Source organism: Mus musculus, chromosome 17 (assembly GCF_000001635.26).
Source record: "Mus musculus strain C57BL/6J chromosome 17, GRCm38.p6 C57BL/6J".
Taxonomy (NCBI): Eukaryota; Metazoa; Chordata; class Mammalia; order Rodentia; family Muridae; genus Mus; species Mus musculus.
The window spans coordinates 48458019-48485100 of record NC_000083.6 but is presented as its reverse complement, the minus strand read 5'-3'; the positions used below and the strand labels follow the sequence as shown (position 1 = coordinate 48485100).

The 27082-nt window shown below is 48.5% G+C and overlaps 1 protein-coding gene across 12 annotated transcripts in view; it reads right to left on the bottom strand.

Annotated features, from left to right (window-relative positions):
• The window catches only part of Unc5cl (unc-5 family C-terminal like), an 85583-nt gene that overhangs the window by 54609 nt on the left and 3892 nt on the right, over positions 1-27082 (bottom strand). For 2 of the 12 annotated variants that reach the window (XM_006525099.4, NM_152823.4), the window contains 8 exons: positions 25117-25562; positions 24316-24616; positions 22663-22925; positions 21638-21739; positions 21457-21524; positions 20559-20659; positions 20072-20185; positions 16415-17785 (listed from right to left, as the gene is read on the bottom strand). In XM_006525099.4, the coding sequence (XP_006525162.1) occupies positions 17563-17785; positions 20072-20185; positions 20559-20659; positions 21457-21524; positions 21638-21739; positions 22663-22925; positions 24316-24616; positions 25117-25501 (1557 nt within the window). In that variant the 5' untranslated portion in view covers positions 25502-25562 and the 3' untranslated portion in view covers positions 16415-17562. Of the gene's footprint in view, positions 1-16414; positions 17786-18638; positions 18860-20071; positions 20186-20558; positions 20660-21456; positions 21525-21637; positions 21740-22662; positions 22926-24315; positions 24617-25116; positions 25563-27082 lie in introns of those variants that run through there. The other 10 variants (XR_876580.3, XM_017317717.2, XR_385383.4 and 7 more) reach the window with 9 other exon arrangements.

Here is a 27082-nt window from a genome sequence, read left to right as displayed (position 1 = left end):
AGCCAGACTGGAAGGCATTCAAGGACAGCGCGATGATGCCTAGGGTGGGGATGGTGCAGGGACCCAATCAAAACTTCTCCTAAGCTACCACTCAAAGAACCTGCGAGTATCCAAGAATGTGAGCGCGCACATGGCTATTCTTGCCAAGGCTGGGGAGCCTAGACAACACTGATATTGTTTAAAAGCTTGATTTTTTAACTGTTTCATCCAGCAATAGATTAGTTTAGACAAAACAACATACTATTCAAGAATTCTCTGAACACTGCCCGATGTGACAGGAAAGACATGTGACAGCCTTCAAAGATCTTGACTTTTTTTTTCATGTGTGTGTATGTAGTGCATGTGCGTACACGTTCCTGTGGTATGTGCACAAATGTGTGGAGATTTACATGCATATGTATGCTCATTTGTGCTTACTGAGCTATAGACACGAGGGTCTCTTCAGTCACTTCTCCGCCTTATTTCTTAACTGAGTCTCTCACTGAACCTAGAACTCACCAACTGGCCACACCATGTGGTCATTGAGATCCAGGGATCTCCTAGTCTCTGCCTCTCCATTGAGGGAACTACAGAGTGGGCGTTATCACCCAGTCCTTTTCAGGGGAGGAGCTGATGTTATTGTTGCTGTTTGGTTGTTGGTTGGTTGGTTGGTTGGTTGGTTGGTTGGTTGAGACAGGGTCTAGAATATCTTAGCCTGGCTAAATAAGTTAACCTTGTGAATGACCTTGAACTTCTGATCCCCCTGCCTCCACCTCCCAAGTGCAGGGCTGAGAGGCATGTACCGCCACACCCAGTTAGGAGGCACCGGGGATTAAGTCCAGGTCTTTATGCTATCTAAGAACTCTGAGTCTCTGCCCCGAGTCCTTGTCTTCTAAATGCAGTCCGGGAAACTGTTGCAGCCTGAGAAGAAACCAGAGTAGCAGTGGTGCTCTGGCCAAGGGTTTGAAGATACATTGTCTCATTCTTGGGCTATCTCTGCTGGTGAGGAAATACTATGAGGTGGGAGTAGCCCCTCCCCCACGTGGAAGGGGTACAAGGTACCTAGCTGTCCCTGACTGGGCATTAAAGTAACCTACGTTTCCACCTCATCTACCAACTCAGAGGCTTGCCCTTAGCGCTACCACACAGCTCACAGTAGATGTGGCTTTTATCTGCTCTTTGCATGCAGTCACGCCTAGGAGTCTCTAGATGTGTCCCTCTCACGAGCCATTAGCATTCCTCAGCACAAGTTTCTGAGTCAGTCATGGAGCTGACTCTGGTCAGAATCCAAAATCAGGGAGAACCTCAGCCCAGATGTTGTGAACAATTTGTGACCTGAGGTGACTTTGAATTCTATGTGGAAGGGCGAATTCCCAATCTAGGGCCAGACCTCCCTGCCCGAGTACCAAATGAAGGCAGTACAGAGAGCCCATGTCATTCACCACTTCGGGCTTAGAGATGAGTACCAGCTTTGGAAAGGCAAACAGTCATCGATGGAGCTAACATTTGCTGAGCAATCGGCCCATGTTCAGCCTCGAGAGTAAACTTGTCTAATCTGGATACACAGGGAGCCCGCCATAACCGTCATATCCAACGCTAGCCCAGCTGCTTCTGGGGAAGACCTCTTGGTTGTCAGGAAGCTCTGCTCAGGGGGATGGGGAACTCCGGTTATTCCATGTGACCTTTCTCCTGTCCCCTAATATGGGGTGGTCTTTGGCACTCAGAAACCAAGTGGTTTTGCTTTTCGTGCCTGTGACAAAACACTGGCACAGATGACTCCTTTTAAGTCATCTGGGCTTATTTGGTTCATGGTTTCAGTTCACAGTCCTCAGCTACACTGATTGTGAGCCTATGGGGAGGCAGTAGGAACCTGGGGGACCCTGCAGGACCCTCAGGCAGAGGCCAGTTGGCTGGCAGGGAGCAAGCAGAAAGCCAGAGTTGATGATGAGATGAATTCGTTACTGTGATGGCTCCACTTGTCAACTTGACGCACCTAGGAAAAGGGACCCTCACTTTAAGAATTGCCCCTGTCAAATCGGCCTGTGGGCATGTATGTGGGGCAGTTCCTCAACATCAAAGGGCCCAGCCAGCTGTGGAAAGGACATCTCTAGGAAGGTGGGCTAGGTTGTACATGTTGATGGTGAACCTGGGAGCCAGCCAGCTGTCCAAGTTTGTCCAGTTTTTGCTTCAGTGTCTAATTTAGTTCCTGCCCTGACTTAAAGAGTAAGCCCGATAAACCTTTTCTTCCCCCAAGATGTTCTTTAGTTTAGCATCAGAAAACAAACCAAAGCAGTGTGGCAGCTGGTCACATGGTATCCACGCAGGGAAGGTGTGATGGGGATAGCAGGCAGTTGGTCACATTGTATCCATGCAGGGAAGGTGTGATGGGAATAGCAGGGCAGCTCATCACATTGTATCAGTCAGGGAGCAGAAAGTTCAGCTCACTCTCTTCTCTTTATTCCATCTGGAACCCCAGCCCATCGGTGGGTACCACCCACACTGAAAGTAGATCTTTCCCCCTCAATGAACCCAATCTAGAAACTCCCCGAAAGACATGTCCAGAGGTGATACAAGATCCTGTTAAGTTGATACTTAACCATTACAAGTCCCCAGGACAAGACCCAGCCAAAGAGGACTTAGTAACCTAACCCTTCTCCAGGTGGATCCCACCCCTCCCCCAACGTTTCTAGAACCTCCCAAAATAGCACCACCAACTGGGGATCAAGTCTTCAACAGTGAATCTTTCATATTGGAGCCATGACCCTAGGTTATGTCCCACACCTCTCTACTGCCAGTGGGAAAAAGAAAGGCAGCTGGAGGAGCTATCAGAAGTACTGTAAGCACTAGATATGGAAGACTCCTCTATTGCTCCATCCTCCATCCATCCTCCCCCCATCCTCTCTCACCTTCCCTTCATCCTCCCTCCATCCTTTACTCTCACACTCCCCTAACTGCACTGAGACAAGGGAAATGGATAAAGTTAACCAATGTAATTTTTTTTTGACAGGGTCTCATGCAGCCCAGGCTGGCCTCAAACTCTCTGTGTACCATGGATGACCTTTGAATTTCAGATCTTCCTGCTTCTACCTCCTAAGTTCTGGGATGACAGGTATGGTGGTTTGAATATGCTTGGTACTGTTAGGAGGTGTGGCCCTGTTGAAGGAAGTGTGTCACGGTAGGGGTGGGCTTTGGAGGTCTCCTTCTATGTTCAGGCTCCACCCATCCTTCTAGCTGCCTAAGGATGCCAGTCATCTCTTAGCTGCCTTTGGATCAAGATGTGGAACTTTAGGCTCCTCCAGCCTCATTCTGCTTGGATGCTGCCAGGCTTCCTGCCATGATGATAATAGACTAAACCTCTAAAACTGTAAGCCAGCTCCAAATAAATGTTGTCCTTTATAAGAGTTGCCTTGGTCATGATGTCTCTTCACAGCAATGGAAACCCTAACTAAGACAACAGGCATATGCCAACACTCCTGTTTTGTGTAGTGCTGAGGATAGAATGCAAGACCTCCTACATGTTGGTCAAGCTTCCTACCAAAAGAGATACATTCTCAGATGTGCCTCACCACTTGAGACAGGTCTCCTTCCATGGTCCAGACTGCCCTCCAATGCCAAATCCTGCTGCTGGGCTTGGATTGTGGGTGAGGACCCTCATGTCCTGTCCTGTGTGCTTGTTTTACACTGAGAGAGCAGAAATGCATCCTGGTGCACAGCTGCCCCTCTACCACCCACCCTTCCAGGTACACTTTAAGATGCTCTTCATGGCTGAGTCCTTGCCCTGGATAATAGCTATCTGATCTGATCAATGAACTTCTGCCAAGGCAGTAAAGCTGAACCTCTTTCAGATAAAATACGAGTGCTGTGTGTTTTAACAGGGAACTAATGGAGATGTAAGATTTAGCACAGATATTTGACTCTGGTGGGGCTAAAGCAGACCTGTTCTACTGGCGTGCTGGTCCACGCTTTAGGAAAGGCAAGGCTGGATTTGAACCAGGATGTTCACTTGTGGAAATCACTGAGCACTGACTCTCAGAGCTGGAAAGGTAGCTCAGTAGGCGACGTGCTTGTGGTGCAAGCATCAAGTTCTGAGTCAGGATCCCCAGCATCCATGTGAAAGCAAGAGGCAATACTGTATGCTTATAATCCCAGCACCGGGGCAGGGGTGGGGAACTAGAGACAGGTAGATCCCAGGGGCTTCCTTAACAACCAGCCTGGCCTGAGCAATGAACCTCTCTCTCAGTGAGAATCTGTCCCAAAAACTAAGGTAGAGAGGGGAAAGAGGAAACCATCCAACACCAAACTCTGACCTCCAAAAGTGTGTGCCCATGAGTATGTACTCTCCCCCACACCACACACGCACACACACGCGTGTGCGCACGCGCACACACACACACACAACCACATATATGCCACATACCAGCTTGAAAATCATTTTGAAGGAAAGGGCCTCGAGAGAGGATGAGCATGGCAAACCATGAGAGGCTGTCACATGTTTGGGTCTGAGAAGGTTGTCGCTTTGGGTAAGCAGGTTTCTAGTAGAGGGCTGGTGGGCTGCAAGGAACTTGCACAGATGTGTGTTTGCATGTGCCCCAAGGTACATCCAGCCATTGATTCCCCATTGGTTTCTGATCAAGCTAACAAGCTCGCACTAAAAAGCTTTCCTGGAGATCTAGAGCAAATCAGATGCTCCCGGGAAGCCCAAGAACAGTCACAGGACTGCATTCCCTAGGTATTGTTTAGTACACAGCACCTAAGGAGTAAGGGGAGGGGGCACAAGCACCGGAGCATAAGGAACCATGGGGAAGTGGGTTAGAGGAAGGGGGGCTGGTTGCCCTCCGCTTTCCAACTCCCAGTAAGTGTATTCACTGGGAAGTATAACCAACACACTGTGCAAATTACTGACATATACAATCTGCCATCGGAGCTCGCATGCCACGGAGCCACGGTTGCCCACTTTCTTCTGAGTGCTTGTGAAGTGCCAGGCGCCACGCTTAGGATGTCATGTGCATACTCTTGTTTAACGCTTGCCTCCCTGAAGATGATACTGCTATGATGCTGGCAGAAATGCAGATTCAGATCCTACAGATAGAAATGCAGCTGATGGCAGGCTGTGGTGGCACACGCCTTTAATCTCAGCACTTGGAAGGCAGAGGCACACTCTGTGTTCTAGGTTATTCTGGTCTACAGAGGAAGTTCCAGGATAGCTGGGGCTACCCAGAGAAACCCTGTCTCTAAACAAACAAACAAATAAATGAGGGAGAGAGACAGGGAGGAGGGAGGGAGGGAGGGAGGGAGGGAGGGAGGGAGGGAGGGAGGGAAGAGGGGAGGGAGGGAAGGAAGGAAGGAAGGAAGGAAGGAAGGAAGGAAGGAGGAAGGAAGGAAGGAAGGAAGGAAGGAAGGAAGGAAGGAAGGAAGGAAGGAAGGAAAGAACGAAGGAAGGAACGAAGGAAGGAACGAAGGAAGGAAGGAAGGAAGGAAGGAAGGAAGGAAGGAAGGAAGGAAGGAAGGAAAGAACGAAGGAAGGAACGAAGGAAGGAAGGAAGGAAGGAAGGAAGGAAGGAAGGAAGGAAGACAAGCAGGCAGGCAGGCAGGCAGGCAGGCAGGCAGGCAAGCGTCTGGAGGCTGAGCAACCCATCCAAGGCCACACTGCTGGGGAGGAGAAGATCCCAATCCTGACTCTGATTCTAACCACCACATGTAGTGTCACAGGCCCAAGTCTCCTCCTTTACAAAATGGGGATACAACAACCTACTCAGCTTGCCTTATAGGGTTCTATTGAGAAATGGTGGCCAAGGTACACCATGGAGCTGGGGAGATAGGTCAGGTTGTAAGGTGCTTGTCTTGCAAGTGCAAGCAGTAGAGTTCAACCCCCAGGACCCATGCTTTTAAAAAAAAAAAGTATGATAGCAATCGCTTGTTATACCACCAGCTCTGGGGAGGTGGAAACAGGAGGTGGAAACAGGGGGATCCCTGGGACTCTCTGGCCAGCCAGAATAGCCTGCTTGGCAAGTTGTAGGCCAGTGAAGCTGTCTCTAAAAGCAATCAACAGATGATAGATAGATAGATAGATAGATAGATAGATAGATAGATAGATAGATAGACAGACAAAATATAAGGGTATTTTATTAATAAATAAATAAAATGTAAGGCACCTGAAGAATAACCCTTGAGATGGCCCACACATGTGTGCAAATCCGTACATCCATGCATGTGCAAAGACACACATTTACATACAGACAAAACAACATAAACTTTCTATCATGCATTCATTTTACTTTATATGCATGAGAGCTTTTCTACAGGTACAACTTTGTATCACATGTGTCCTTGGTGCCTTTGGAGGTCAGAAAAGAGCATCAGATTCCCTGGAGACAGAGTTAGAGGTGACTCTGAGACACCATATGGCTTCTGGGGACTGAACCTGGTTCCTCTGGAAGAGCAGCCAACGCTCCTCAGGTTAAGTCATCTCCCTAGCCCTGAAATGTTAACGCTCCTACAATAACAATTAAGCGACATTGCTCCCACGTTCCTCCAGGTGAAGGTTAAGAAAACCTTCCCTCAATATACTTAACAACAGCATGTTGTGTTTGCAAACCTCTGGAGGTAGTAGATCCTGTGTTCTCAGCACAAGAAACCAGAGCATAACGGACTGTGTGTTAATTACCCCTATTTAGACACTTTACAATGTATACATATTTCAACACAACCGACTCAAAAAAAGAAACAAATAAAGTTAGCCTCCTCCACTTGCAAACAACTTGAGGGGGGAAAAAAGAGAGATGCTCTTGATTTGCCTGGGAGAGCGGTTCCAAGCCAGAGCACTCACAGCAGAGCTTCACCCCAGCAGAACATCTAGGAATGAATGATGTCATTATCACACTGCCAGGCCTCTCAAGAAGTCCATGGAGAGAAACCAAAACGATGGACCCCCAACTGGTATCAACTGACAAACCACGGAGAGGGTCAGCATGGAGGTAGACACTCAGGTCTCCATTAAACCTTCAGCCTCCTGAAAACCCATAGGCAAAATTACTCCGAATCCTGACCTTAACACAGATGGTGAGAGAGGGTAAGGTTGGTCACTAACTTGGAGAACAATTTGCTAGTTCTCAATAGATACGTGTTGTAGAAACAGGACCAAGGATTGGGGGGAGAGGGGGAGGCGAGTAGTGATGGAGCCTCAGACTCCAGAGACCAGCATCAGGATGCAGATCTGAGTTTATTGGGCAGTACATAAGCTTATATACCATGTTCCAGCCAACTCCAAGACCCTATATCAACCGCCAGTTGTATCTCGTCACACTCACCATACCCCAGTAAAAGCCCCGTCTGATGAGGTAACCAAGAAAGAGTGGGGGAGCATTGTCACCCGTTAGGACTTCCGTGAAGATGGGGAAGCAGCCGTAGTGCTGGGCTCGGTTCCTTTTTGTTGTTTCATCGGTGTTCCAGGAACCACCTTATATCTAATTCTGAGTATGGTGGATCAGGTCTTTTCCAGGAGTTGAAGGAGCCTGTGGCACCTTCACTCCATCCCACTTTCTCCTTCACAAAGTTGACCTCCACACCCCTGAACTGGGGGCCACTTTGGCTTCAGAGACTCCATCTTGGACCTAGTTTCCATTTTGTACTAGGTTAAGTTCTAAAAAACAACTGAATTCCCAGAAACAGCTTCTGACCCTAGGTGTCCCATATGAACCTAGAGCACAATATCCCACCTTATGATCCATAGTTAGCACCTAGCCGGGACTGAAACCCAGCAGTTGCTAAAGAGGCTCTTATTGGCTGGCCTCGATCCAGGCCAAGTTAGCAAGAAAGCTATCTGAGGTGTTTGCCATGTAGCAACTCACTTAAGATGCCAGGTGTGAAAAACAGCTGGAAACATAAGACACGTACCCGATCAATTGATCGGTGGCCCCTATCTAATTACCCCTCCTAACCTGTGGTTTTTCCTTTAAAAGATTCCTCTGTCCCGCCCCCACCCCCTACTGACACAGTTTGGATTCCGAGCCCAGTCCTGCCCCTGATATATTAGTTTCTGAATAAAGATATTTTTGCTGGCTTGAACTTGGTTTTTACAGTGGATTAATTCCTGAATTCTTAGACCCTAACTATGTGATGGGCCTCTGGGAAGACCGGTGGCTGGTTATCCTGGCCATAGTGATTGAAGTAGGGGAGTGGGAAAACGAACCCACTGTGTCAGATCCTGAACTGCAGAGGTGGGGAGGGGAAGCCGGGCAGCCTCCCACCTTCCCCCTCCCCCTCCCCCCCCATCTCCCTTCCTCTCTCTCTCTCTCTCTGTTTCCTGGCTTTGGATGACCTCTGCCGACCTGCTTCAAGCTTCAGCAGCTGAGTCTGCCCCACCATGGTGGCTGAATCCTTGAACTGTGAGCTACAATAAACCCTTTCTGCCTCGCATCGAGTACTTTATCACAGCAGCAGGAAAAGACAACAGCAGATGCAAAGCCTAGGCTGTTTTGTGGCTTAAGAGTAAAGTTACAAGGTATGGATGCACAATTCTTGGTTCCAATCGAGACACTAATCCTAGAGAGTGTAAGCAAATGGAGACTGTTCTGGAAGTATATCAGGGTTCATTAAACAAATAGGGTCCAGGCTTAGGAGCCCCAGCAGCCTGACAGCCCCCCTCCCCACCTGCCACCCAGACTCTGGGACAGCCAGGTAAGCACACCTCCACGTTATATTTTTAGTTTTAATTTTAACTATGTCTATGTGTAGATCTGTGTGTGAGCATGTACACTTGTGAGCTCAGGGCCTGCAAAGAGCAGAAGAGGGCTCCAGAGTCCCCTGGGATGGAAGTTTCAGTTGGTGGTGAGCCACCTAACTATGGGTGCTGGGAACCAAACTCAGGTCCTCTGCAAGAGTAGTATGCCTTCGTCACCACTGAGCCAGCTCTGCTGCCCCATTTGCATTGTTCTTAATAGCTGTCCATCATGCCACCAATCAGCCTGGTTTAGGCCAGCTGTAACATAATGTCACCAGCTAGGTAGCTACAAACAGGGACCTCTGGGGGCCCTGTCAAGTTGATGATCAATATTAAAGCATCACACAACTGAAGGGAAACAGGACTTTTACTTTGACTCTTGGTCTGAGAGGACTTTGTTCCATTTCTTCTAGGTTCATGTGTGGGGTCACAAAAGGGTCAAGTAGTGGAGCAGTGTCCTTTATGAAGGACAGGAGGTAGAGGGGGCAGGGGGAGGACAAGGCACATTTGTCCAGGGCATGTCCCAGTGACCTACTTCCTCCAAATAACCCCAACTCCTAATTTCACCACGTCCTATTATGTCATCAAACTACAAACCCATCTGGGGGGTCCACTGATGAGTTCAGTGCCCTCACGATACAATCCATTCCCAGAAGCCCCAGCTCGGAACACTGCTTTGTGGGGAAGCAATACTTCCACAGAGGATCCTTTGGCAGAGCAATTCATATCAAAACCGTACCAGATGGTCTCTCCAGCCAGCGTGATCATAACCTGGCTTTGGGAAAACCCAAACACAGCAGACAATGAGACAGGTGTGATGTACTCCTGAGAATTCCCGAGACAACCAATGCTGCCTTCTCTCCTGCACGTTTTCATTTTTATTTTCTTAAGACCAGGTCTCACCATGTAGACAAGGCTGGCCTCGAACTCATGAAGTCCCACTGCCTCTGCCTCCTGAGGGCTAATTAAATGCATTCATCACTGCACCTAGTCATATGCTTATGTGTACCCAAGATTCCCAAGCCTGAGAGCATTATGTGATCTTTGTCCACCCCATCTCTATTCTATTCCACTAAGGAACTTTTTACAATCCCGTCCTCACCCCCTCCAGCATTTCCCAAACATTATTCTTCACTCTCTGATGGTATCATTCCTAGTATGTTTAGAAACTGAATCTGCTCTCACCCGGAAGGCTGATACCTAATAGGAAGCATATTCCTGTCCTTGGGCTAATATCTCTCTAACATAATGGCATTAACCAGCTAAGATTAATGCTAACATTTTTCTTTTGGCCAGAAGCTGTAACATTTCTGCTAATAACGAACTAGTATAGACAAGACTAAAACCAGCATGAAAAAGATCACCTACAGACAAGAAAATAAATGAAAGCCCATCGTGATGATTCTAAGTACAAAATAAGCCATTATATATATATAGTGTATATATATATATATATATAGTGTATATATTGTATACAATATACATATATTGTATATACACACACATATATGCACATAAGACTTTTAAAAGGATGAATAAATGTACTGTGGAAAGAGCTCAGTAGTTAAGAGCATTACATGCTCTTCTAGAAGAGGACCTATATTCTGCATCAGGACCAATATTGATACCTAAAACCATCTATAACTCCACATTCAGAGAATCTGGTACCTTCTTCAAGCCTCCCCATGCATAGATGCCCATAGCGCAAATACATACATGTGGGACTGTGATAGGCAGCCTATTTTGGTTGAATGGGGCTTGCTCCAGTGACCCAATAGAGAAATCTACAAGGGACGGAAAGGCGAGCCACGTTCCCAGAATCAAGTGCCTGTCCATAATCAGTCTGGCAGTTCCTCAGAAAATTGGACATAGTACTACCGGAAGATCCAGCAATACCTCTCCTGGGCATATACCCAGAAGACTATCAGTCACACAATGTCCCAAGCTTCTGGCACTCTGGCTAGACTCCACCCCCACAGCAATCTCTCCACGTGGCCATGGCTGACCTCTCTCTTTCTACCTTCTCTCCTTTCTCCCTGCCTTTCTACAATAAAGCTCTAAAACTGTAGACTGTCTCTGATCATCAAGGCCTGCCATGCTTGAACGATGGGATAGGCTTTCTCCTAATGAGCTGCATCTAACTTCCCGCCAGAAGGCCATTCTGTGTTCCAGCCACCGACCTGACCAAGGACTCTCGCCCACATGAGAACCATCCAGCGCCCCCCGCCTCTGCCCTCTCCCCTCTTCATCCCCGGAGCCGAGTACCACCCCGGGGCCCCTATTCTGTTCTCAGCTCCTCTGCCATATCCAGCGTAGAATGCTGGAGGCTGAGAACCTGGTACCTGAGGCTGCCCCTTGTCCACCCCCTGCCATATGGGGGTCAGTGGCTTAACACAGCCAGTGGGTTCTCTCCCACTCCCTCGGCCCTGCACATACATTCAGGCAAAACATCCATACACATAAAGTTAGTTAAATTCATTTAAAGATGATGTATCTCATAAAAAAGAAAAGCATTCTAGATCTCACCTGTAATTCCAGTGTTCAGGAGATGAAGACAAGAGAATTGCTACAAGTTTGAGGCTAGCCTGGGCTACAGTATGAAATATCATATAAAAATTTATTCAAGGCTATCATATTTTGTTTTGTTTTTTAATTTAGGTAAGAGAATCAACATAGGATTATCGCAGTTTTAAAAGATTTGTTGTATTTGTGTTTTGTGTGTGTGTGGGTGGGGGGGTGCCCATGTTGAGGATATGTCACGAGTGCGCCTCTAGAGGCTAGAAGAGGCCAGCAGATTCCCCTGGAGCTGGAGTTACAGGCAGTTGTGAGCCATCCACTGCAGGTGCTGAGAACCAAGCTTGGATCCCCTGAGAGAGCAGCGAGTGCCTGTAACTGCTGCTGATCTCCCAGCCACGACTGCTATATTTTTTATTTTGTCTAGTAGGGATGCTTTGTATCTCTCTTAATACTCTCATTATATCACAGACCCTTTAACATCCACCAGAGAAGAAGAGTGTGGTGCAGAATAAAGGATGGCCTGAGCAGGGAAAACTGGGCATACTGGACCGAAGAGAGAATAATTCAAGTCAGCATTGCTGGTGAAGCTTGTGTCTGGGTGTCTCTGTATGTGAGAAAGCCAGAGGACGTCTTGGATGTCATTCCTCAGGGGGTGTTGTTTGTTTGCTTGACTGTTTGTTTAGAGACAAGTGCTCTCACTGGACTGGAGCTTGTCGAGCAGCTAGGCAGGTAGGCCAGCAAACCCCAGGGACCCTCGTGCACCCACCTCCCCAGGACGCACCTCCCAAGCATGCACCACTACACCCAGCTTTTTAAAATACAGCTTTTGAGGCTCAAACTTAGGTTTGACAAGCCATGCACTTTACCAACAGGGCTATTTCTCCGGCCTCGTGGTACTTTTGCTAGGTACTAACTGGTTGTCTCCGTTTTATTCCTGAGTAAAATGAGAGAGACATCCAAAAAATAAAAATAAAAAGTGCCTTTCCCTCTGACTCCCACCATCACAGAAGCTCCAAGAGAACAAGACACTCTTTGGCAATTTTTAAAAAATCACCAATAACTTGTGCAGGGCTTAGCATAGGATAATGCTTATAGATGCTTAGAAACATAAGATGTATAGGTGGTTGGAAGGATATGGTTGGACAAATAAATGGAGATGGATGGATGGATGGACAGACAGATGTGAGTAGGTGGATGGAGAAATGTGGGTGAGTAGGTGGATGGATGTAAATGGATGGATGGATGGGTGGGTAGATGGATGGACAGACAATTGTGGGTGGCTGGGTGGGTGGATGGATGGATGGATGAAGAGATGGACAAATGGATGATGGATGTGGTGGTGGATGGGCAGATATGAATGGATGGATGGATGGATGGATGGATGGATGGATGAATGGATGGATAGATGGATGGATGGGTATGTTGGTGGTTGGGTGGATATGTGGATGGATGAATGGACATGGGTTGGTGGATGGACAGATATAGATGGATGGATGGATGGATGGATGTGGGTGAATGAATGGACATGAGTATATGGGTGGACAGATGGATGGATGGTTGAATAGATGGATGGGTTGTGAATACAGATGAGTGGATAGATACAACGGATGGTTGATAATGGGTTGACAAATGAAAACAGATGGGAGAATGCTCAAACACACTCTAAAGTTTTAATCTGCTGGATCCATAATCCAGTCTGTCCTGTCTAGTAACAGTACCCACAATTAACGTATATGCATAGCTACTGAGAGATATAGCTAGAGCAATTGAGGAATTAAGTCTTCATTTTACCTTGTTTTAGTACATTTAAATTCTAAGATAAATTCCTAATTCTATTTTTAAGAACTTGCGGTCTTAAAAATAATTATCTTCGGCCAGACAATGGTGGCACATGCCCTTAATCCCAGCTCTTGGGAGGCAGAGACAGGCAGATTTCTGAGTTCAAGGCCAGCCTGGTCTACAGAGTGAGTTCTAGGACAGCCAGGGCTACACACAGAGAAACTCTGTCTCGGATATATATATATATCTTTTATCTGTCTTCTATATGCGAGCATACTTTTTTCAGCTATAAATTTTATAAACGCTAAATACATATCAAAATTTCAAATGACTAGTTAGCAAATACTGCTTTCTCTCACTGTGGAAAAGAATACCTGAAGTAAACACCTTGTAAGGAAGAAAGGTTTGGGCTCACAGTTTCAAAGGTCCCATCTCTAGGCAATAAGGCCAGTGGCTTTGGCCATGTGACGGCATAGAAGATCATGGTGGGAACATGTAGAAGAGCACCTCGTGGTGGCTGGAAAGCAAAGATAGTGGCAAGGAAGACGTTGGGGTACTGCTAAATCATATCATAAATTCTCTCCAAAAACTTACCTCCCTAAACTAGGCTCCATCTCCTAAAGGCTCCATTACCTCCCTCTTAGGAGCACAAGACACACTGGGGACCAAGCCTTTTAACATAGCATGGGCTCTGCAGAGACATTTCAGATAGAAACTAGAGCAGCACACAGGTAGAAATGTGCCATAGCTATAAAACGCATCCCAGATGCCAGACATTTAATATAGAGAATAACTTGAAATACACTAATGGGTCTGTGAGATGGCTGAGTAAGTAGAGGTTCTCAGCTCGAAGCTCAGAGACCTCAGCGCAGTGCCTGGGACTCATGAAAGGTGAGAGAAGTGAGCCAACACCACAGAGTTCCTTCTGGGCTCCATGGATGTGTGCGCCCATCACACACAGCAATGACATAGCAATAATAATAGTAAGTGAGGGCCAGGGAGGTAGCTCGGCAAATGAAGTGCTTGCTACATAAGGCTGAGCCTGAATTCAATGCCTAGAACCCTCAGTGGAAGGAGAGAACAGACTCCCAAAAGTTGTCCTCTGAGCTCATACTTGCCTGCTCTATGTCTCTCTGTCTCTGTCTCTGTCTCTCTCTCTCTCTCTCTGTGTCTCTCTCTCACACACACACACAAATTAATTCAAAATAGTAAACTTTAAAATCTTTTAAATATGTCATTAATTTTTGAATGATTGCATGTGGAAATAATAACATCCTGGACATATTAAATTTAACAAAATATATTATCCAAATTGATGGCCCATACCTCTTTTTTTTTTAAGATTTATTTATTTATTATATGGAAGTACATTGTAGCTGTCTTCAGACACTCCAGAAGAGGGAGTCAGATCTCCTTACGGATGGTTGTGAGCCACCATGTGGTTGCTGGGATTTGAACTCTGGACCTTCGGAAGAGCAGTCGGGTGCTCTTACCCACTGAGCCATCTCACCAGCCCCCATGCCTCTTTTTAACATTAAGTTTTTATTACGCTTGTTTGTGGGGCAGGAAGTCACATTTGTACCATAACGCATGTGTGAAAGTCAGAAGATAATCTGTAGAAATCTCTGTTCTCTCCTTCCACCAGCTGAGCCCCAGTATTGAACTCAGGCTGTCAGGCTTGGCGGCAAGCACCTCTGGACCATCTCAGCATCCCTCTTTCTACCTTCTTTTACGTGACTCTTAGAAACATGAACTTGCATGTGGTTCTCGTTGTATTTCAATTGGATGACACAGATCTGGATCTCATATGTCTATCACCAGCGTTGTAAATGCAAACTGAAACACGTGTACCTATGAACCCTGGAGGCTCTAACTCCACATCACCCATTGACTCCCCCTGCATGTACCCAGACTCTAACCCCACGGGAGCAAGATTAGACAAGGCCTCTCTGACATTCATGAGAACAGAGACTTGAGTTTGTGTCCCAGGACCAGACAGGTATCCTGTCAGGGAAAGGGACTGGAAGTGAAGTCATAAGCAGCCACCAATGGTTTCTAGTCAAAGGCACAAGGATCCGTTTTTCCAGCCCTAGAAACTTATTCTGAGAAACTGTCTGGGCAGTCTGTGATTGATTAATCTTGGCTGTCAAGTTGACTGGATCTAGAATCGACTTCAAGGCAATCTTTGGGCGCACCTATGATGGGTTGGCTTTGATATTCTTATTTGAAGTGGCAAAGACCCATTACATGTCGGAGGGAGGGTTCAGGGGCACCTTCCAGAGGCATCTCTGATAAAAAGAAAAAGCAAAAGGAAAGGCTTTGCCCTTTGCCTGCCCGCCTTCACTCTGGCTGACAAGTTCATCAACTCTGTTGCTGCTGTGGTGGCTGCAACTCTTCACTGATATCAAAACCAGATTTCCCCTTCCCTTCTTCAGGCTTTCAATGAGGATCAAAGTGGCTCTCCAGGAAGCATCTAGACTTTTGACACAAATTGGGACTGCTAAGGAACCCAGCCATAGGCACTAAACCACCACCAGGTTCTCAAGTCTCTTTGGTGTGAAGGCAGCCATGTTGAATTTTTCCAATCATATTCTATAAGCCAATCCAAGAAACAGGTTTTTAAAGTATACACACCACTGTTAGTTCTGTTAAACTGATAGTTCTGTTCCTTTAACGAACCCTAACACAAGCCAGAAAGCATTCTCTCCTGTAATGAATAACAGGACTCCCACAACCCCACTCTCCTGTAACCCCTGTGGCTTCAGTTTGCTACATAAAATCGATTGTTCCAAAAGGACTCCAACAATGCCTTTGATTGGCCTGCAGGGCAGAGAAGGAGCTAAGGCAGCTGGAGAGGAGGAAAGTGCCCTTCAATGGCCAGTTCTGAGCCAGGGCACCCACTTGGACAGCCCAGCAGTAGAGATGGGAGACGGGAAAATAAGGTGTGGGGGTGGGGGGGACGATGACAAGTGTGGCTTGCAGAAAAAGGAAACATGTGCCCCAAATCTGAAGGCTTGCTTCAAGAATGGGGAACGAGCTGCCCGAGTGACCAGTCTGTTTTCAAACCAGAAGTGCAAATTGCAAAATGCTCATTCGGATGATTTTATGATCCCAAGTCACTGGGGGCTGGAGAGACGGCTCGGTGCTTAAGGATCACATACAGCTCTTGTAGAACAGCCAGAACTCAGCTCCCAGCACCCAAGTCAGGCAATCCACAACCTCCTGCACCTCCAACAGCCTCTTCTCCACCCTCCACTGACACCTGCGCTCACACATACACATTCCCACACATGTAAAATATTTAAAAACTAAAAATTTAGACCTACGTCCAAATTTGTCAATCTTAGCAAAACAAAGTTAGGAAGAAAGGCATTTTCATATCTAATAATTAATATTGCTCACCATTCAAAAGTACCAGTATTTTCATTAAATGTGCAAGTGAAATTTTATTATCTCCAAAGGGATTGTATACCTTTGGACAAACGAACAAAACTATCGGTAAGCAAGAGTAGCAGTAGCCAGAACTGCTGACTGGATCGGAGCGGGGTGGGGGTCCTTTAATCCTGCCCCTAAGGAGGAACTTGATCTGTGAGAGAAATGTCTCTACTTATTCATTCCTGGAATAGCCGAAGCTCTTTCAGTAGCCTTGAAATACATAGCATTAGCTCAGACACTTGCCTGAGGGAGTGACTGATTTTTTTTTTCCTAATAGAAAAAGAAACACAAAGATGGGATTCCATAACTAGATAGAGACGAAGCAATGTGAAGACATGAGCAACAGTAAAGAGGCCAACTCTGAGCTGGGCAAGTGCAAGAAAAGGCAGCCAGAAACTTAACACTCTCAGCTGGAGGTGGAGAGACATAGGGCGCGCATCCTGAGGCTTCACAGCTTCCTGTGTGATGAGAGAAACAAGGCTGAGGAGGAGGACAAAGTGTGAGCTGCAAGTGAAGAGATGAAGGGAGAAGAGGCCATTCCTCACATCAATGAGGTGAGCCCCCTCCCCCGCCAAAGTTCTCTCCCAAGACCCTCTATAGAGACTTCTCTTTGTTCCAGTCCACCGCAGGGCCCTCCCTTCTCAACAAAGTTACACACCCAAGACATCTCCTAACCACAGGGAGACACTGTCTAGAATGTTGCTCTCAGCCGGCTGGGAGTGCATCTTCATTTCGCAGAACAGACTCCAAGACAAGTCCAAAGAAGCCGACGTTCCTCATGATCCCAGCTTGGTGCTGAGACTCGGCGCTCCATGAATATTTGTGGACTGAGCAGTCTCTGAGGTCTGCCCACAGGTCCACAAGAAAATTAAGCAGCATCTCAGAAGCTGCTTGGCTGTGACCATCTCCCAGACTCCCGCGCCCCCTACCGACCAAGAAGGAATCTGCACGCAGGACAAAGTTGGCCGGCAGGATTAAGAGCTATCCTGATGCAGGGCAGATGACAGGGCTGTCGGGCTTTGCTGCGGGTTCCAGTTCGGTCCACCTGAGACTGTGGCATTGATCCTGAGCTCAAAGGCATGGCACGGTATGGCATGGCCTCTTGAAGCACCCTGCACAGCCGTGGAGTCTGCTTAGAGTTTCTCATCCAGCTCTAGGCCATGGTTCTCCCAGGTGCCTCCATGCAACCTGTCAGGGCTGCCCCGGGGAGACCGGTTTAGGTAGTTCTGGATGGCAGAGGCGCAGTCCAGCCGCTCCATGGAGGTCATGAGATAGTGCAGCTCCTGCAAGCTGCCATTCTGTTCCTCGAACAATTCCAGAATGGCCGCGGCGGGACTGCGCTGGCAGGACAAGAACCTGTCTCCACGGGACAGGGGCGTGGTGAGAGGAGAGCAGAGCGCTCAAGAGCAGTATGAGACACACTCTGTACCTCTGCGCCCCACCCCTGAGCTCTGCTCCCGCTAGCCTTGTCTACCTCCCCGGAAGGGTGGGACTTTGCAAGCTGAGAGGAGCCTGCGCTCCGCTCTTCTTAAGTCAGCTTGAGTGGTAGACTAAAGCAGGCTTGAGCAAGTCACGGAGAGCAAGGGAATTAGCAGCACCCCTCCATGGCCTCTGCATCAGTTCCCGCCCCCTAGATTCCTCCCTTGAGCCCTTTCCTTGATTTTCCTTCAAAATGGACTGCCGCCAATGATAAGCAAATAAACCATTTCCTTCCCATGTTGCTTTGCGTCATGGTGCTTTATCACCGCAATAGAAAGCAAACGGAGACAGGTGTTAGCTACAAACTCACACTCGAGAACCATGAACATTAAAAACAAAAACAAAAAAACCTCATGCTTTAAGTATGCTTATGATTTTGTGTTGGATCACGCTCATAGTTCCCTTGACGACCCTCCATTGTTTGCGAGCCTTTCAGAGTCCCTTTTACTTAGCAGCCAGTCTACTCCTGCCTGCCTCCTTCACCCACCACCTGGTGATGCCCTGCCTTTCTGACCTGCCCTCGCCTCCTCCCACCTCTAACCTAGCTTGCATATTCTGCCCCCCACTCAGCACCTCTGCTGCTCCCCGCAGCTAGAGCATCCTCTATGGTTTCCTCTCTGGCATCCTGTCTTACTCTCAATTCTGCCGTCCTCTGGTTATTTTTTTTCTTCTTCAACTGTTTGCATCTCTCTTTTCAGTGTTCTGCAATACTGAACACCCGGGGCGGGGGGGGGGGGGGGGCGGGGGGCACAAGGAATGTTTGCTGTTATTCTCAAGTTCTCAGAGTTCCTTGTTATCGATCATTTGTGCTCCTAGGAGGTGAAAACCTATTTCACTTTTGGATCCAGGCACATAGACAGACACTTGACAAGTGTTTAAATCTCTTCTGCTTCCAAGGTCTGGCTCTAGCTCATCTCTTGACGACAGCATCCACAGCCTGGACTCTAGGGCCTAGCACAGAAAGGCTCTTTTACCGATCCCTTTGTGAGCTCCTTGGCAGGAGCCCCAGCTGCACTGCCACCATGATTACTAACACCTACTGTGTTAACAAGCGACGGGCTTCCTGCTACACACTGTACACACAGTATCCTATAATCTTCTTTTCTGTGCCGTGGGCCACAGTGTGGCAAGCTAGTACCAGTGACTTGTATCGTTCCTTGTGAAATATTTATTGCACACCTACTACGAGACCGACATCAGCTACATGTTGTATACACATCATCCTATAATCTTCTTTTCCGTGCCTTGGGCCACAGTGTGGCAAGCTAGTACCAGTGGCTTGTCTCATTCCTTGTAAAATATTTACTGCATACTTACTATCAACAGACATCATATAACTGATCTCATGCTGAAAGAATGGGTCTGAAGTCTTGGAGAGAAAGCTAAGTGTTCTAAATTCTGCAGAGGCACCTGGGACCCTCCTCTTCAACTGTGAGGCTGTCACTACTTTTTCTCTTTCACTTTCAAAATTCATAGAATAGGCATAGAGGAGTGTGAGCTGGAAACTGACGTCCACATACAACGTATAAACAGTGTCCACTCTTCCCCTATCCAAGGAATGAACTGGGAACAAGGAACTTGGTCAAGCTCAGACATACAGGTGGTAGCCTCTTACACCACTGCCCCAAACAATCCCAGAGACTCTTACAAAAACTGCAATCTTAGTGTTCATCAGTTTCCTTCAGCCCTGGACTTGAATAATGATTAAAATAAAACTGTCTCTGCAGTAGAGAACTGAGACCCCCAAGGGCAACCTAGAACCAAGTCACCTTACCCAGTCCCTAAGAGAGTCTACCTATCTTCTCGTTTTTGTCTTGTGACTAAATTGTAAGATGGTGGTAAGAAATTCGAGTCTTTCTCTCCCCAGTTTGGCTAAACCAGACTTAAATCTTTTTATCAATTTCTGTTTTTTCAACTTCATCGGAAATACAGATAAAAGAGGTGGCCAGTATAAAGACCTGTGTGTCTGGTGACCATCACTCTGGACCTTGAAGATGTAGAAGCGGCAGAAAGAGCTATACTAAAGGGACTCTGGAGGGACTCAGTAGGTGTTCACTAACTTTCAAGTCATCCCCTTGTCCCTAGTCCAGCTCCCAGGATGTTGGGAAGTCCCCCCACCCCAGCCTACCTTCGAACTTCACTAAAGATGTGCCTGTTGCTTACCGGATTTTCATGCCACAGAGACCCAGGTGGGAGGCCAGTCTGCGCCAGTCATTCCCAGTGACACTGTTGGGCTCCAACAACATCTGCAGCTGCTCAAAGAGCTCTGGGGGCAGCCTGGGGCAGGGAACAGGGTGTTTACTGAAGGAAGGTTCCAAGCCCAAGGGCTGGACGGACAGTTCAATCCGATGCCACACACAGTCATGAGGTCCCAAGTTCAATCATCAGCACCCACATGAACAGTCTAGTGTGGTAGCCTGCACTTGTGACCCAGCCACAGGGGGAGAAGAAGACCAGCAGATTTCTGGGGCTTGCTGACCATCTACAGCTCCAAATTTACCTCAACACTACCCAAGATTCACCTCTGACTTCCATGCGCCTCCATGCTACCACATACAAGAATACACACACCCATCCTCTCTACCTACTGGTGCTGAGACAGGATTGGCAAACATTCCCCCAGCTGGCAGCCAAAGCTACCTTTGCTCACCTGTTGCACAGGGGTGGCTGGGAGACAGGAGGGGGCACTGCCCAGGTCTCTTCCTCCGATGCCTGGAATCTGAGGATTTCAACGTATTTGGTTTCCAAGCCCTGAATCACCAACCGGGACAGGGAACACACTCAGGGGGGTCATGGGAAACTCCTCCTCTCAGCCCCCCTCCATTCCTCATGACTCTTTTGCAACCTGTATCACCAGAAGCTACAGCCCCCTCCCTACCCAGTACCCTGGACCCTCTGCCTCCCAGACTCCAGAACCCCACAGTCAGGTTTGCCCCTGAGAACAATAAAGCCACACATGGTGCATCTTAGGCTGGCAGAAGACAAGAAGACACAGGCCACCACCCAGTAACCAAGCCTGACCTCCAGCTGTCCTCCCCAAATGATAGTGTGAGGCTGCCTGCCCTCAGCTTCCAACACGCTACTTTGGTTTTCCAAACACTCTCAAACCTGACATGTTCATCTCTTCCCTGAAGCTGTGGGAGGGAGGAAGGAGGAGGAAATAATACCCCCCTTCCACCTGCTCAAGCCCTCCTTCTCATCACCCCCCTCCCCAAGATAGATAGAGATGGTCACCCTGGAGGAGGCTAAGTCTCCCAGATGCCCCCTAGCTGTCCTAAGTTGGAAGAAAGAGTTAATGTCAGATTTGAGTCTTTTGAACCTTCTGATGCATTCATCTACCCATAGAAAGGGCTCAGGGATAGAGGGTAGCTAGGGGGCCAGCTGGTGGTCTAAGTCCTTCAAAGATCTGGCATGGTAGCTCTATGATAAATAGTCTTCTTTAACTACCTTGCTTTGTAATTAGGACCCTACTCCATGTGTGCCAGAGCCATCCCCCTTCCTAGACCTTCCAAGGCCCTGCCCTTCCTCAATGCCTCTGCACAACTCACATCCTGGAAGGTGTGCATGGTGACAATGATCTCATTGGTTAATGCCGAGCACTCTTCATTCCCATTGGCTACAAAGAGAAGCAAGATGGGTGAGCAAGAAAAAGACTCAGGGTAGGTAGGGCTGCAGAGCAGGGTATCTAGGAGGGAAGAACAGGAATCGAACAGGGCTCTCCTTTCCTACCTGCCTTTCTCCGGAAGCAGAAAGAACGGAAGGGGCACTTTCCATGCCAGATGTGGAGATGTGGAACCAGCTGGCTACTGCTATCATCCACATTCTCCCAACCTGTGGAGAGACAGAGCAGAGGGCCTTAGAGGGTAAGGCCTTCCACAAGTCTGTAACGGGAGTTGCGGGGAGGCCTCAGAGTCTCAAGCCAATGGGAATCAGTGAGCTTGAGGGGGCACCTCAAAATGGTTGTTTCTATGACTATACTACTAGTACAAAGTATATTATATATAAATTATTATACTACTACTACTATTCTACTACTACTACTACTACTACTACTACTACTACTACTACTACTACACACGCACACACACGCGCGCACACGCATGGCCCCTCAGCCTCCCTTCAGCAGAATACCCCCAGAAATGTGCCTGTCCACAGCCACACGGAGGATTCCAGAAACAGCGCCAGCAGCTCAAGCTTTAAGAAAAAGGCCTGACCGGGCGTGGTGGCGCACGCCTTTAATCCCAGCACTTGGGAGGCAGAGGCAGGTGGATTTCTGAGTTCGAGGCCAGCCTGGCTACAAAGTGAGTTCCTGGACAGCCAGGACTACACAGAGAAATCCTATCTCGAAAAACCAAAACAAAAAAAAGAAAGAAAGAAAGAAGGGAAGGGAAGGGAAGGGAAGGGAAGGGAAGGGAAGGGAAGGGAAGGGACGGGAAGGGAAAAAAGAAAGGAAAAGAAAAGGCCCTGGCAGGCAGACAAACTCAGAACGCAACTCCCAATCCCAAGGTTCCTCTCCCTTCCAGCCTCCCACCTAGCGTCTCTCTGTTCTGGGCTGGCTGGCTGGCTGGCAAGGGCTGAGCGGGAGCTAGAGGAAAGTGAACAAGGCCAGGAGATCCTCACAAGGCCACTAGGAACGCATGTCTAGTTTATAGTTGGGGCTTCTGGATTTCCTGGAAGGCTAGAGGGGGGCTCTGAACCTCCCTCTCATCCAGCCTCCTATCTATCCCTCACCTCCTGGGGCCCACCCCTCTTACCCTCAGAGATGTACTTGAGCTTCAGGCACTGGTCTGCTCTGGCCCCAGTGAAGTCGAAGAGCTGGCACGGCCCGCGCATGCGTCCCCCGTGCGGCTGTTCATTGGTGATAGCCCACTGCAGGGCGCAGGGAGTGTTGTTCAGGAAGTAGACGCGCAGCTGCAGGTGTGTCTGCCCTGGCACCAGTGGGGAGCAGAACATGGCCAGCTGCAGCCACTTGCGGGCTGTCTGGCCCAGGGGGGCCTCCAGAACGCAGGTGTAGAGACTGCGGAGGGAGATGGTGGCAGAGATCTACACATAGGCACCAGAAAGGCATAGATCCCAAGGTGCCTACCACCAGGCTCCTGTCATCTAAGGGGTCTCTATGTGGGTGATGCAATCTCCTCTCCAAATAGGCATAGAGGGAGGACCAGGTGAGGGAGAGAGTGACTTCGAGGGTCAAGAAGTGAGTGGGCCGGGAGGACTGTGACGTTCACGCTGTCGTCTTGACAGGCTCTAGAATCACCACAGGGACAAATCTCTGGGCATACCATTAAGGGAGTTTCTCACTTGAATTACAGAGGTGGGAAAAACAAATGGGAGTAGCGAGAACTATCTCTTTCTCCAATGCTTGACTGAAGAGGCCACGTGACCAGCTTGCCGCGGTGGTTAACCGGCTTGCGATGGGACCCCGACGAACCATTCCTTTCTTTGCTTGCTTATGTTGGGTCCATTGTCAGGGCAGTAAAAAACATTACTAATACAGTGACTGCCACCTCCTGGGGAGGAGAGCCAGTGTGCGTTATCTGGCAGTGGAGACAAATTAATCACAGGGTTCCCACGACTTGAAAGAGGTGCACATGGCTCTCCTCTAGTCAATGGGTGGTAAGGAATCTAGGAGGCAGGGACCTCAGAGCCTATGAGATGGAGGACAGACATGACATGAGCCTTAAAGGGACAGGCTACCCTTAAGAGTTAATCCCAGCACTTGGGAGGCAGAGGCAGGTGGATTTCTGAGTTCGATGCCAGCCTAGTCTACAGAGTGAGTTCCAGGAGAGCCGGGGCTACACAGAGAAACCCTGTCTCAAAAAACAAACAAACAAACAAACAAGAGTTTAGAGACAGTCCTGAAGAGAGGCAGCTCTAAGGCAGATGTGAGGAGGAACAAACTCACTACAGGAGTGCCCAACCTTTTGACATTGAGACACAATGACATCATCCACAAAGTCACACTCAAGAACCATGCAATTGAGTTTAAAAAAAAAATCTTCTAATGTTTTAAGCAAGTTTTCTATTTTGTGTTGGGTCATGTTTATAGATATTCAGGCTGTCTGGGGTCTGTGGCTTGTGGGTTGGACATGCTTGCTAGTTTGCTAGATAGAGGGATGAGTTGAATCAGGTGACTGCAGATAGGCACTGAGACAGCAATGGGACACAGTCTCAGATGGGATGGGATTTGATGACAGGACTAAGGTGAATATTAGAACAGTGGGCTCAGAGAGGGGCATGCAGGTCTAAGAGACTGTCAAAGCATGCTAAATGAATGAAGGGGCAGGCAGTTCTGACAGAAAGATAAGAAGGAGACAGACAGAGAAAAGACATAAAACAAGAGGACTGGCCAATGGGGTCATTCAGAGACACATAAGAGAAGGACAGGCCAACGGACAGAGGCCCACCTGAAGTGAGAGAGCAGGATACGACACTCGTCCCTGGAGATATGAGTCCCCGGCTGACCCAGGGGTTTCCAGTCCTTGGCATCCAGCAAGGAGGTATTGCTGCTGTAGGCACAGGCTTGACTGGGCTGTTGGGCGCAGTGCTTGAACGTGAGGGTGCAAGGCTTCAGGAAAGAGGCCCCGTGAGGGCCACAGGCCACCACAGGACTCACTAGTCCCTGTCTGTGAGACAGTGACGGGGCATCTGTCAGGTCCCACACCAGAACCAAGGACACCCTCTCCTGGCGACCCACGGTCACAGCACCTGGAGGGACAAAGGGCAGAGATGAGTCTAGCAAGAAAAAATGTTCTGCCCCTTGGAGGATGCCAGTCACAGAACGTACAGAATCAGAGCCCAGAGCCCAGCAGAATGTGGAGAGCCTGTATGGAATGAGGAAGGCCACCGAGAGCTAACTGGGGATGCAATTCCAAAGCAGTCATCGATTTCCTTCCAGGGTCATCGCTACTCGTTTGGGGACTTGTGTGACAATGAAGCACAGTTTTCTCTCTTTTGTTTGGAGAATTGCCACAGCAGCCTGTCTTTCAGGCCAAGCATTTTACTTCCATTTGCTGGGAAGCTGTCTCCCAAAAATGTGTAGAGAGAGAGACTCATTCTTGGAGACACACCATCTTTGGAATCCAAAAAGCTAAACTAGAAATACAGTTTTCTAAGTTCCAAAGTTGTCTGTGGCTGGCGCTCAGGTGGGGTACCCTAACCTGCTGTCTGAAGAAGTCCTTGCCCAGAAGGAGGCTGGGAGTGGGTACCTGGCGGGATGAGCAGGGAGATGCCTGTGTCCTGCAGGATCAGGCATCCACCACGGTGATCCACCTCTCGAGCAGAAAACACCAGTAGCTTATGCATCATCTGGCGGGTGACAGTCTGGCCCTGGGTAGGCATGTGGAGTTCCTGGTAGAACGCAGCCACCTCCGGTAGTGTGGGGGCTGGGCACTGCCTCGGGAGCTCATACTCTGGTAATGGAGTGGATGGGGACACTGGCTCCTCTGGATCATCCAGCTTCCGGCAGGTCCCTGGCAGCCACTGACAGCAGTGCCATCGAAGACACTGAGCCAGAAGGAGAGCACTGGCCACAGGGATCCCCACCAACAGGAGGAACTGGGAAGGTTGAACAGAGCTCTCCTGGGGGCTCATCCGCCTGGTCACTCAATGCTGCTGGCTCTCCCGCACCCCTACACCAGCCAAGGTCAAGGGCCTGGAGGGAAAGTGGTTAGAGTCAGTGGCCCCTCCCCTTTCTCTTCCTCTTCCCCCATTTGTACACACCCCCAAACACACACACACACACACACACACACACACACACACACACACACTCAAGAACCTTCCAGAGCTAGGGATGGTGGTATACATCTCTAATTCCAGCTTATGAGGCAGGAAGATTTGGAGTTCAAGGACAGCTTGGGCTACAAACTGAGACACTGTCTCGAAAATAAAGAGCTTTCCACAGTTCTCCACATCCTAGTTACAGCAAAGCAAATCCCTGGGCATAAAGAACTGGGATTCGGAGTTAGAAGACAGGAGTTCAAAGCCTGCCAATCACTGCATCTGTTAGGCTTGTCTTATCACTTAGTTTACCTCAGTGTCTTCACCTGTCCAAATAGCTACTTCCGAGTCAGTAGCAATACACACCTATAATCCTAGTGATTGGGAGGCTGAGCCAGGAGGATCCTGAGTTGGAGACCAGAGTGAGCTACATAGCATCTCAGTGGTTAAGGGCTTTTCACCACTGAGCCACCTCTCCACACCCCACCTCATTTTCCGTTTGGTTGGTTAGTTGGTTTGGGAACTTACTTCATTTACATGGTGTTTTGTCTGCGTGTATGTCTGCACACCAGAAGAGGGAATAAGATCCCATAGGAGTACAGACAGTTACAGATGGTTGGGAGCCATCATGAGGTTGCTGGGAATTGAACTCAGAACCTCTGGAAGAGCAGGCAATGCTCTCAACTGCTGAGCCATCTCTCCAGCCCCTGGATTGGACTTGTTTTGTTTTGTTTCTTTGGTTTTTTTTTTTTTTTTTTTTTTTGAGACAGTATCACTTACTAGGACTAGGAGCTCACCCAGGAGGCTTGGATGGATGGCCATAATCCACAGGGATCCACCTAGCTCCCCCTCTCCAGTACTGAGACCACTAATGCAAGCCACCACACCCAGATTCTTACATAGGCACCAGGGATCCGACTAGGTTCTCATATTTGCACAGGAAGCACACTGCCACTCGAGCCATCTCCCCAGTGCAGGGGAGGAAGGCATGGAGTCCCAGGACTTTGCACGTCCTAAGCAGGCTGTTACTCGGCTCTAAGTCCAGCCTGATGGTTCCTCCTTGAATTTACTGAAGGTGGGAGGAAAAAAAAAAAACTCTTCCTGGCAATTAATGAACCTGGAGTGAGGTCATGTACGAAACACCTATAGAAGATAAAGCACTACCCAGATGTGTGTTTATTTTTGCCCCTCCTTCTGCCGGAAAGGTCCGAAGGTAGCTCCCAGGCATACACTCAGTACAGCATGATCAGCAAAGGTTAAAAGTGGAAGCAAAAAAGAGAAAAAGAGGAAGAAGGGGGAAAAGGTGGGGCCTACAGAGAAGCTGCATCGAGGTGAGCCAAAAGCGCATGCTCACCGAGGGCTCACCCAATAACCCGGCAGCAGTAGCCATTGGACGTTTAGGACTTTCTGGTAACCCCCAGTATAGATGTCAGCTTCCCAAGCATCTGTTCC